The following is a 12,926-nucleotide window of genomic DNA, read 5'->3' on the forward strand; positions in this document are numbered from 1 at the left end:
TGGCTGCCACCTCCCGCCCCCGAGCGCCCCTCCGAGCCCGCCTCCCCGCCCCCACTCCATCCCTAACAGAGACAAACTTTCCCACCCTGGGCGCCCCCTCCCACTCGGTCCGTCCTAGCAGAGCGGTCAACCTGGCTTCTCCGCCGAGTGCCCGAGTTGCTCACGCCGGCCGCCGGGGCGGAGCGGCACCCGGACGGGAGGCTCCTGGGTGGCGGGCGAGGGGAGAGGAGGAGCCGGGCGGCGTGTCCCCAAAAGCATGTGTGCCTCCTTCACGTTCTTTATCTTCGGGGCAGGAAGAGCCAACTTACCTGGGCGGGGGAATCAGCTTTAGATCTTCAAATGAAAATTTGATGGGACCCAAGTTTTACCTTCTAGGACTTTAACCTCTCTGTAAGGAGTGCAGATTACTTTTGTTGAATAGCGCTTTTATATTCACCGAGGCCTTAAGACTTACTTGTTTATAGGAAAACGTGTTGGTCATTTGTAGTAAATACAGTCAAATAACAATAAAAGTGGTTGAAAAACTGTTGAGTTAGTGCTCTTTTCAAGGTAACAACAGTAATGACAGGTTCTCGAGCTATGTTTGCGGAGTCTCAGAAATGTTCAGAGTCGTAAATTTTAAACAACTTACTCTCTTTATTGTATTACTCATTTAGAGTGCCTAGTGGGTATGAATAATCAGTTTCACTTATTTGTTTTTACTTAGGATCAGTTTCATTTTCTTTTATATATCATTGAATCAAGTCTGTAGTGAGTATTTGTTAAGGTTTAAGGCCAGTTGTTTTGTTTACTTACGCATAATTAAAGCCAAGGTGGTGTCTTAATAAGGCGGGTGAGTTTTTCTCTTCAAACGGAAATGCTCCAAGAACGTGTATTACATTGTTTATGAAGTAGAGTGTAACAGTTTCTTTTTAAATGTGTTGCGATTATTATCTCAAGGTATGTAGAGTGCTACACTGTTTAAATGGCGACATTGTTTTTAAAATGAAATAAAAATGCATTCTAGCATTTGGTCACCAAAAAAGACAAATAATATAGAGGACTGGGAGTTTTAAGACTTTCTGGGAAAAGATTGTTCTTAAAGTAAAGGAAGTGCATGTGAAGTCAGTTTGTTTAATTCTTCCACAGACGTCCAACTTTGATTCATATGATCTTGTTATGTTTTTTTAAAAATCTTTTGTAATATTTTGTATATCATCAAAAGATGCTGAAAGACATTTTAACTTCATTTAAGTAGTTAATTAAAGTCCTTATATTTATAACAGTATATTTAGAGACATTATTGAATATGTAACCATATGAATCCTAAACTTTTACACACATTATTTGGCTTCAAGAAAACTTGTTTTGTAGTGGATGGAGTTTAGTTTGATTCCTGATGATTTTAGGGTAAGACCTAATTGGCTAAATGTGCAAACAAAGAAGAATAAGTGTTTTTAGTTTTATTTTTTTCCTGAAATTATAATGCTATCTAGTTATTAATGACTTGTGTTTTCCTTAAGTCTTTTTTATTTAAGAGGATTTTTTTCCTATCACAAAGGTAACTGGAGCAAGTTAAAATTGTTTTTTCTTTGTCAATTGTTAACGATTGTCCTGAAGGTATTTCCTAGAAATATCAGTATTTTTGCTGCTATTCAATTATAAATAAGGCTGGATAAACTTTTTATTATTCTATTTTGGATTTTTTAATTTCTTTCCTCCTTTCCCTCTTTTGCTTTCTTATTCCTGTCCCCATGATTTTTTGTAATCTCTTTTCACTGTTAGGTGAAGAAAATATAAACTTTATTTGGGTGATATGGCTCAAATTTCTTCCTGGATAAGAGTCATTTATCTTTAATTGACTTAAAGTTTCAATTCATTTTTTTCTTAGTTTATTAAGATCTAATTACTTGGGCCAGCAGGTGGCATGGTGGTTAAGGGCTCTAGACTCCCACATGGCTGACTGCAGTTTGAGTCCAAGACCTGGCAGCTTGCTTTCTTGCTTTCTCTCTCTCACTTTGTCCTTCTCTTGTCAAATTTAAATAAATAAATACATAAATATTCAGTAAAATAATTCTTTAAAAAAATCTAATTACTATCTGCTTTTCTATTTCCATATAAGGTTCCCCAAACTTTAAGATTATGCCTTTTCAGTGACAATCTAGCCATAATTAAAAATTACAAAGCACAAAATTGAGGCTTTCAAAATCAAACAGGGGCCAGCAGGTGGTGTAGTGGTTAAGGCACTAGACTCCCACAAGGCTGATCACTCACTGTTCAAGTCCTGGATCTGGCAGCTTGAAAATCATGCTGAGCACATGTGCCTGTATATCCAAAATCTCAGGAGAATGGAGAAGAAGGGATTGCAGCGTGGCTATCCCTCCTGAGGGAGAATTTCTCACTTTTCCTCTCACTGTCTGTCTCCTAGGAGCATACAGCCCCTATGGCAAAAACCTTAAACAAAAAAACCAAGCAAACAGCGCTGGCTGGTGGCCTATAGGTTAAGGGAGCTGGATCCCTCAAGGCTCACTGCATGGTTTGAATCCTAGCCATGGTGGCTTGAAAACCACGCTGGGTGCATGTCCATGTGTGCACCAAATCCTGATAGGTTGGGCAAGTGGAAGAGAGGGGATTGAATTGTGACCGTGCACCATGGGATGCAGGGTGTACTTTCTCCTCTCCTTCTCTCTCTTTCTCTCCTAGCAAATTGCAGCCAGCCATGTGGGATCCAGCTCCCTTAATTACTAGGCTACTGGGCCGGTCTTGCAATATTGAATATTTTTAAAATGAAATTTAAAGACTGTTTCGACCACGGAATAAATGAGATATTGTATATAAGTCACTTAAGCATAAACTGGTGCTAAAAAGAAATTATAGTGACTTTCTGTTTCCAGAATTTGTTCATTTGTTTGTTTAACACATGTATGGGAAGCTTCCTGTAGATAAGTAAAATGACTGGAGTAAATGTTGAAATACTAACATAGAAATCAGTGTAACTGGGGCTGGCAGGTAGCGTGATGGTTAAGGTGCTGAACTCCCACATGGCTGACTGGTTTGAGTCCTGGATCTGGCAGCTTGCTTTCTCACTCTCTGGTCAAATTAAAAATCAACAATAATAAATTAAATTAATTATTTTTTTTTTTAAAGAAATCAGCACAAGGGTGCTGTGGGGGCTTTTAAAAATTTTTTTCCTTTTTTGGAGAGGTTTTTGCTATAGGGTGCATGCACTTGCCAGAAAGACAGAGAGAGATGGAAAGATAGAAAATGAGAAATCACCCCTCAGGGGTGATGGCCACACTGCAACCCCTTCTCCTCCATTCTCCTCTTGGGATCTTGGGCATGCATGCACACGTGCCCGGTGTGAGTTTAAGCCACCTGGTCTGGGACTCGAACCATGGTCGACTACATGGGAGTCCAGTGACATAGCCATTACGCTAACTGCTGGTCCCATGTGGGGGCTTTTTTGAAGGGGTTTCTAACCCAGGCTTAGGGCACAGGAGTTGTCAACAAACTGTTCCAAAGGAAATAAATTCTAAAGTGAGAGTAGAAGTGTTAGTGGTCAGAGGTGGAAGGATGGAAAGAGTAGGTAAAAAAGAGCATGAGCCAGGGACCAGCAGATGGTGTAATGATTACATTGCTGTACTCCCACGGAGTTGACTATGGTTCAAGTCCCAGACCCAGTAGCTTAAAACTCCCTCCGGGCATGTGTGCATACATGCCCAAAATCCCAGGAGGAGACTGGAGGAGAAGGGACTGTAGTGTGGCCATCCCCCTGGGGGATGATTTCTCACTTCTTGCCTCTGTCTCTCTCTGGTTAGCACACAAACCTATAGCAAAATCTTTAGAAAACAAAACAAAACAAAAAAACATGAGCAGAGTCCAGAGAGATCAGGGACTATGCCTGAACTCAGTCTGGCAGGCTTTAACATGGAGAGTGAGCAGAAGTTACTAGGTCACACAGTGCCAAGTAAGTTATTAGATCTTGTGCTGTGAGTATCCTGGACACTCCTGAAAGGTTTTCTACAGAGGAGTGGCCCATCTAGATTTGACTGCCATTGGCCAATTTCAGAAACATTCCTAAAAGTACTGTTGATCTGATGGTATAGCCAGAAGGAAACCTAGCTCCAAATCTTGGATCTGGCTCCTAGTCTCAGTCACTAGCTGGGGTTACAGTTGCTTCATTTTATTGATTATGTGGGTTCTTTCTAATCTTTCATAGATTCCTTATGAAAATTAAGCAGGTTAGTGTACATTGTTGAATTAATGCAATACCCACCACAGAAAATGCTCAATTACTGGTAGCCCTAAGATTTTAAAATAGGGTTCAGAGAAAAAGTTTATTAACCACTTTGTAACATATTTGTGTTCAAGTTTGATGGCAGTAATGCCCTATGGGTTTCATTTAAAATGTCATGCATATCATATAAACGAGCCTCTTTAGAAAAATGGGTTTGTGTTGAAGGTGAGACTTTATATAGTAGTAATTTTTTAAAAATGGAAGGAATATATTTCATAACAATGTCATTTTGTTTAAGCTCAAATATTAAAGCTAGGGAACCAGCAGTTAGCGTAATTGGCTATGTCGCTGGACTCCCACGTAGTCGACCACGGTTCGCGTCCTGGACCCGGTGGCTTAAAACTCATGCCGGCCGCGTGTGCGTGCATGCCCAAGATCCTGAGAGGAGAATGGAGGAGAAGGGATTGCGGCGTGACCATCCCCCATGGGGGGTGATTTCTCGCTTTCTGTCTCTATGTCTCTCTCCAAAAAAAAAAAAAAAAAATATATATATATAAAAGCTAGATTTTCTTTTTCTATATTTGAGACTTTTTCTCTGAAAAATTATATACAAATTGAAAATGTAAAAAAATAATTATTTAATTCCATTTGTTGCTGTTATTGTTGTTATTATTACTATTATTATTGCTATTAAATTTGACCAGAGAGAGACAGAGAGAAAGCGAAAGTGAAAAAGAAAGCTGCCAGGTCTGGGACTTGAACTGTGATCGGCCATGTGTGAATCCAGCACCTTTAACCACCACGCTACCTGTTGGCTCCTACAAATTGGAATTTTAATCAGATGTATTAGTACCTATAAAGTTTCTAGCTTTACCCAGTAGAGAGAGGCTTGAAGAGAGAGGTACTTAGTAAATGCATAGAATTAAAAATTGAGGAACCTGATTATAAACAGAAACTTTTGGGAGCATGGAATAGAATAAGATGTTCTAATGAAATACTTCATTGAAGATTTTAAAAATTGTGTACACGTTCAGATTATCATGATGCTAAATGGAAATTATTTTTAAAATGTTAGAAAATGCTATTGCTTTAATATTTGGGTGGTTTGTTTGAAATAAGTTTTAAATTGCTGGAATAATTTTCCAAGATCTAATGGTAGGATAGATAGATTAGTTTTCTCACCTTATGAAACAAATGTATATTTTTTTTGTCTTTTGCAGAGTTGAACAATGACCATAGTTGACAAAGCTTCTGAATCTTCAGACCCATCAACCTATCAGAATCAGCCTGGCAGTTCTGAGGCAGTCTCACCTGGAGACATGGATGCAGGTGCTGCCAGCTGGGGTGCAGTGTCTTCATTAAATGATGTTTCAAATCACACACTTTCTTTAGGACCAGTACCTGGTGCTGTAGTTTACTCGAGTTCATCTGTACCTGATAAATCAAAGCCATCACCACAAAAGGATCAAGGTACTGTTTTTTGAAAGACAGAATCATTGCTGAAAACTCCTGTATAAATGCTGCCAGTGGGTTGGTAGTTTCATAGAGGGGCTTAGTTTTGCAAGATACATTGTCTCCTGTGTGACCAGCAGTGTTGTATTATCTGATGGGTTTCATTTTCCCCTGTAACTTGTTTGTGATTAACAAATACAGTGTAGCAGGGTACTTTATTTTTTAGTTACCAGGATATTAGTAGTTTCTTTTATTCCTAATTTTTTGAAGGATAAACTTTTATATTGGTGAAAATTAAGATAGGCAAGCATTGCATTATCTTGTCAGTTAACTGATAGTTATTATAGTTCCCTAGATGTGTGGATGTCTGTCTTCTAAAAATTTAAAGATTTTTTTTTTTTTTTAGAGAGATTTTTGCTATAGGGTGCGTGCACTCACCAGACAGACAGAGAGAAACATAAAGTAAGAAATCACCCCCCAGGGAGGATGGTCACGCCGTAATCCCTTCTCCTCCATTCTCCTCTTCGGATCTTGGGCACGCATGCACACGCGCCCGGCGTGAGTTTTAAGCCACCGGGTCCGGGATGCAAACCGCAGTCGACTATGTGGGAGTCCAGCGACATAGCCATTACGCTAACTGCTGGTTCCCAAAATTTAAAGATTTTAAAAAAATGATTGTATTTTAACACCCAGGATACCAGTTAAAAATTATGAGTAGTAATTAAGCTCTTCAAAACGGAGCAAATATAAATGTTACATTTGTTAAAACAGAATAAATCTTACATTTCTTAAACCATACAGATAAGTGAGACATTGACACTTTTAGTTTGTATTTATAACTAAGACTTGGATCTGATGACTCAAAGATTTGAAAGGTAGAATTAGTTCTTACTTAGAACATTGTTTGACTTAGAATAATTTGACTCTTACATTGTTTTGAGTCCTCTTAGTAAGTTTGATATTGTGATGTGTTAGTGGGTGGTATGATTTGCCCAAGGTGTTTTGGATGGGAGTAAAGTTTATATGACAGAACACAACAGCTTAATTGAATGTTATACACAGAGGTTTAAAGTTCTGTTGCTACTTCCCCCCCAAGACTTTCCCATAGGACAACTTTCTCCATAGGCCCTAGCCCCTGTCACGTTGCTAGGGCTCTTTGTCACCCCTAGAACGTAGCTCATATCTCCCTGCTCTCACCTTTTTGAGGACATTGTCTGCTGTCTCTGGATTCATTTCTCTTTTTCCAGTTTTGCTCTCTATTCTCCATTAGGCCAGATCTACCTTGGCAGACTTAAATAATCTTTAATATATCTGAATAGAGAATCATCTATAGGACATTTCAGCCTTTCCTGGCACTGAGAATCTGGTCAGCCTTTGAAAAGTTAGCCTTACTAGTGGTGATTCTAAACTTTTTAAAAATAAATTATTCCTTGAGTTTCACCTAAGTTCTACCACACTTAGTTATTAATCTGTCTATAAGTCTTAAAAATAGATAAAATGTCTGGGCCATGTGTAGTGCACTCATAAGTGTGTAGAATAGTTCCCTGCAGCCTTAGTTCAAGTCAGTTTCTTTAATGGTAAAATGGAAATGACATCAGTACTAACCCTTGGAATCAAGACTGTGTAACACCTACTAAGCTCTGAATAAGTGAGATGGTAAGGACGATGGTGATGATAATGATATTGAATATAAGCCTCCTAAATAAATAAATAAAAGCATCTATAGCAAATGTTACAGAGAATTGACTTATCCTGTACTTTCTATTGACTTAGTTGCTATTCATTTTTTTTTTTTTCAATTGCCCAGGATGTGTATGCTCCAGAGAGAAAGCAAGCCTGTGAGACAGTGTACCCCCAATGGGGTGTGTTCATACTGCAATCCTTTTTCCTCTGTTTCTCTATCCTGCCAGGATTTTGGGCATGCATGCATATTTGCCTAGGCTGTTTTCAAGCCACTATGAACCATACTTGGCCATATGATATCCAGATTCTGCTGCACAGTGTTTAACTGCTGTGCTGTAGGACTGGCCCATTATTATCATTTTAAAAACTTTTTATTATGAAAAAATTTTTAAGTAAGTATAAAAGAGTAATTATAATAAACTTTCATGTTGCTATCAGCCAACTTTGATATTTATTAACTCATGGCTAATTATATCACATCCACTGAACCTTACCCCATCATTTTAAAGCAAATCTAATACTTTATATCTAATCTACTCTTTTCTAAAAACGGAAAGTATCTTTGTTCTTTTCTTTTCTTTTCCTTTTTGCTGTAGGGTACATGCATTTACCAGAGAGAAAGAGAGAGACAAAGAGAGGGCGAAGTGAGAAAGCATGCCCCAGGAGAGATTGCCACACCTTAATCCGTCCTCCTTGGAATTTTGGGCACTCATGCACATGCACTGGGCCTAATTTTTCAAGCTGCTGGGTCCAAAACTCAACCTGAGTAGTTGGTCATGTGGTGTCCAGCACCTTAACTACCATGCCACCTGCTGACCCTGAAGGTGTCTTTGTATTAAATTAAACATGTAGTCAATATTCACATTTCCCTAGTTGTCATTTAAAACAAAACAAAACAAAACAAAAACCAGGTAAATCATTCAAAGCAATATCCAAATGAGTTCTTCACTTTGCATTTGGTGGATATCTCTTCTATTTCTTTTAATCAGTAACTTTTCCTACTTTTTGTTCTTACAGGATATATATTTTTTTTAATTGAGGAAATCAAATAATTGAGTTCTCACATTCTGGGTTCTGGCTCCCCCCCCCACCCCCATAGGATGTGTGTGTGCTCACCAGAGTTAGAGAGTGAAAGTGAGAAATAACCCTCCAGGGGATGGCCACACCACAATCCCTTCTCCTTATCCTCCTCTCTGGATTTTGAACATGCATGCACACATGCTCAGTATGATTTTTAAGCCACTGAGGCCAGGGTTCAAACCAAAGCCAGCCATGTGGGAGTCAAATGTCCTCACCACCATGTCACCTGCTGGTTCTGTGAGTTCTGTCTTTCAATATGTCCCTTCCTCTCTCCCCTGTATTTTTGGCAAGCTGGTAATGAGCTAGAATCTTAACCAGATTAAGGTTTGATCAAGTGTTGCTATTTATTTAGCTTCAGAAGCACTCAGTGGTTTGTTTTAAATTATTTGTTGTTTCCTCAGCCCTAGGTGATGGCATTGCTCCTCCACAGAAGGTTCTTTTCCCATCTGAGAAGATTTGTCTTAAGTGGCAACAAACTCATAGAGTTGGAGCTGGGCTCCAGAATTTGGGCAATACCTGTTTTGCTAATGCAGCATTGCAGTGTTTAACTTACACGCCTCCTCTCGCCAATTATATGCTCTCACATGAACACTCCAAGACATGTAAGTGTTCTGTATTATGTTATGTTTGTTGTATGGTGTTATGCTAACCTAGTCTCACTTTTTTTTTTCTCATAATTGAAAGTGAAGAATTAAGCAAAGCGTTAAGGGATCACTATGAAGTAAGTTGGTGTATTCTTTTAGAAACCAAAGACCAGAACCCTTAGGATTTATATTTAGGTTGCATAAAAAGCATTTTGCACTTAAATTGACCTGTGACAGTATTTAAAAAGGAATATTTTATCAATATTTGGTATATTTGCTGATTTGCTATACATGCTAAAAAAATATGATGTAAATGTCTAACACTAACATCTGGGACAAGCAGGGTTAAAAAATTTTGCCTCACTTGGCATTCATACTTTTTTGGAAAACTTGATTCATTTATTTGGCCTGTCAGCCTTAGAGCAGAGGAACCTTCTCACCAATGCCCCTCAACCACCTGAAATTCTTACAGGATTTTCCCTTTAGCATTTCTGAGCTCCGTCTTCAACCCACAGGGCAGGAAATCCATTATAACATATCAGAATGTCTAATTTAGTTAAGTGGAAGTCCATTCAGTGATCAGGTATCAAAATTCAGAATTTAAGAATTTTGTTTTGAGGTTTTGATCCTCTACATACATTGTAAATAGTCTTCATCCTTTATAAATGAAATAGTCTTCTTGATCATTTATCTAAATTCAATTCTCAAATTCCTATTTGTATGTTTTGTGCTGTTCATTAATTATGAGGTTGGGAACAAGCTAATTGATTTCTTTGTGAATAGATTTTTTCTTTTTTAAAAAAATTGCTATAGGACATGTATACTTGCTATACAGAGAGAAGGAGAGAAAAAGAGAGACAGTGAGAAAGTACTCCCCCAGTGGAGATGGCCATACCACAATTCCTTCTCCTCCGTTCTCCTCTCAGGATTTTGGACATGCACACATACTCTGTGTATTTTTCAAGTCACCAGATCTGGAACTTAAACCATGTAATTTGCTATGTGGGATCCACCCACCTTTTTTTTTTTTTAATTTGATTTATTCATTCATTCATTTATTTTAATTTGACCACACACACACACACACACACACACACACACAGAGAGAGAGAGAGAGAGAGAGAGAGAGAGAGAGAAGTGAGAAAGCAAGCTACTAGGTCCAGGACTTGAACTGTGATTGCCCATGTGGGAATGTCCAGTGCCTTAACCACGATGCCAATTGCTGGCCCCCGGATCCAACCACCTTAACCACTAAACCACCAGCTGACCTGAATAGTTCTTTACTTAATGGAGAATTTAAACTGTCCTTTCAAAACTAGCTATTCCCCCCAAAAAGAGCTAAGTCGTGCTCATAAAGAATTTAGAGGGAACCAGCAGTTAGCGTAATGGCTATGTCGCTGGATTCCCATGTAGTCAACCGCGGTTCGCGTCCCGGACCCGGTGGCTTAGAACTCACGCCGGGTGCATGTGCATGCGTGCCCGAGATCCCGAGAGGAGAATGGAGGAGAAAGGATTGCGGCATGACCATCCCCCCTGGGAGGTGATTTCTCACTTTCTGTCTCTATGTCTCTCTCTGTCTGGCGAGCGCATGCGCCCTGTAGCGAAAACCTCTCCAAAAAAAAAAAAGAATTTAGAAAGTTTAAGTCCAGCCAGTGGTATGGTGGCAAGGCAGTTTAAGGTGGTTAAGCACATGGCCTATCACGTGATTCAAGTCCTGGACCCAGCAGATTAAAAAACATGCTGGGCACTTGTGTGTGTCCAAAGTCCTGAGAGGAGAAATGGAGGGGAAAGGATTGCAGCATGACCACCTCCTGTGAGGAATGTTTTCTCTCTTTCCTCCTCTCTCTTTCCTCCTCTCTCTTTCCTTGTCTCTCTCTGATGAGCATACATTCCTCTTCAGCAAATTAAGAAGGAAAAAAAAGTTGGAAAGTACAGGGGGAAAAAAAAACAACAAAAAAGAAAAATCACCAGAATCTTAATCACCTGGAGATGTTTGTTATGCCTAGGGTTTTCTTTTCTCTCTCTCTCTTTTTGTTTAAGATTTTTTTGCTATGGATGTGTATGCTCACCAGAGAGAGACAGAAGGAAATTGAGATATTATCACCTAGGGATATGGTCATGCCACAGTCACTTTTCCTCCATTCTTCTCTTGGGATTTTGGGCCTGCATGCACATGTGACTGGCATAATTTTCAAGCCACCTGATCTGAGACTTGAACTGAGATTGGCCATGTGGGAGACCAGTGCCTTAACCTCTGTGACACCTGCTGGCTCCAGCTTTTCTGTTATTTTTATTTTTTTTTCCTTTTGAAGGTTTTTGCCATAGGGTGTGCACCCTCGCCTGAGAGAGACAGAGAGAGCCAGTTAGAGGGAAAATGAAAAAATCACCCTCCCACCCCCAGTGGGGATGGCCACACTGCAGTCTCTTCTCTAGTCTCCTCCTGGGATTTTGGGTATGAATGCACATGCATTCTGTATGAGTTTAAAGCTGCTGGGTCCAGGACTCAGACCACTGCTGGCCATGTGAGAGTCTGGCACTTTAACCACTATGCCATTTGCTGGCCCTTCCTTTTTTTTAAAAAAAACCAAAAAAACAAAAAAACCATAGATTTATTATTTTACAGTTTGTTGATTGATTAATGACTAATTTGACCAGAGAGGGATAGAGTGAGAAAGATAGAGAGAGGGTAAATGAGAGAGCAGGCCACCAGATCTGGGACTCGAACTGCAGTAGGCTGTGTGGAATCCATTGTGTGGGAATCCAGTGCCGTCAACCACCACGCTACCTACCTGCCCTTTTTTTAACAAAAATTTTAGCAATTTGTGCAGGCTCTCACCGGAGAGACGCAGAGAGCAAGAAAATGAGAAAGCATCCCACTAGGGGCAATGGCCTCTCCACAGTCCCTTCTTCATTCTTCTCTTGGAATTTTGGGCATGCACACACACATACCTAGTGTGTTTTTCTTTTTCTTTTCTTTCTTTTTTTCAGGAGAGGCTTTTGCTATAGGGCGTGTGCGCTCACCAGGGAGACAGAGAAAGACAGACAGAAAGTGAGAAATCGCTCCTGGGGGGATGGCCACACCATGATCCCTTCTCCTCCATTCTCCTCTTGCGATTTTGGGCACACACGCACATGTAACCAGGTGGGATTTGAAGCCACTGGGTCCAGGACTCGAACCATGGTCGACTTCGTGGGAGTCCAGCGACATAGCCATTATGCCAACTGCTGGTCCCCCTAGTGTTTTTCAAGTTGCCTGGTCTGAGACTCGAATCATGCAGTCGGCTGTGTGGGATCCAGTCACCTTAACCACCATGTTTTCAGCTGGTCCTCACCAAGGGGATTTAAATTACAAAATGAATGTTTTGTTTGCTCTCATTTTCTCCCTTTTTAAGTAGATAATTTCATTCCTCATAGACAGCTTTCCTATCACTTTTGTGTTTAAAAGAAGTACGGTGTGGTATGAATGAAAGCCACACCTGGCATCCGGACAGCAAGAGAGATGACTAGAATTAGGTACTTGTCTTTTATGTTATTGGTAGTCTTCTCTCCACCACCCACCCCCAGCTTTATTAAGGTATAATTGAGAAATAATAAAGAATATCAAGTTAAAATATGTAACTTTATTTGACATTTGTAAGCATCCGTGATACCATCATCACAACAGTTATGATACTGAATATATTTATCACTTCTAAAAGTTTCCAAATATCCCTCTGAAACTATTCCTTCCACCCCTTCCCTTAGACTTATCCCCAACACCCCGGGAAACCATTGGTATGCTTTCTATATCTCTAAATTAGTTTGGTTTTTTAAGAATGTTGTATATGTGAAATGATCAAATATGTATTTTTGTTTGTTTTCTATTTTGCTGTAGGGTGTATGTGCTCACAAGAGAGAGAGAGAGAAAGTGA

General features: G+C 39.7%; 1 protein-coding gene across 2 annotated transcripts in view; it reads left to right on the plus strand.

The window, feature by feature from the left end:
- Positions 1 to 12,926, plus strand: part of USP42 (ubiquitin specific peptidase 42) — a gene marked incomplete at its 3' end in the record, with an annotated part of 73,603 nt that overhangs the window by 26,623 nt on the left and 34,054 nt on the right. For both annotated transcript variants that reach the window (XM_027772520.1, XM_014588483.2), the window contains 2 exon segments: positions 5,437 to 5,686; positions 8,833 to 9,033. In XM_027772520.1, the coding sequence (XP_027628321.1) occupies positions 5,446 to 5,686; positions 8,833 to 9,033 (442 nt within the window).

Source organism: Tupaia chinensis, unplaced genomic scaffold, assembly GCF_000334495.1.
Source record: "Tupaia chinensis unplaced genomic scaffold, TupChi_1.0 Scaffold000279_1, whole genome shotgun sequence".
Lineage (NCBI taxonomy): Eukaryota > Metazoa > Chordata > Mammalia > Scandentia > Tupaiidae > Tupaia > Tupaia belangeri.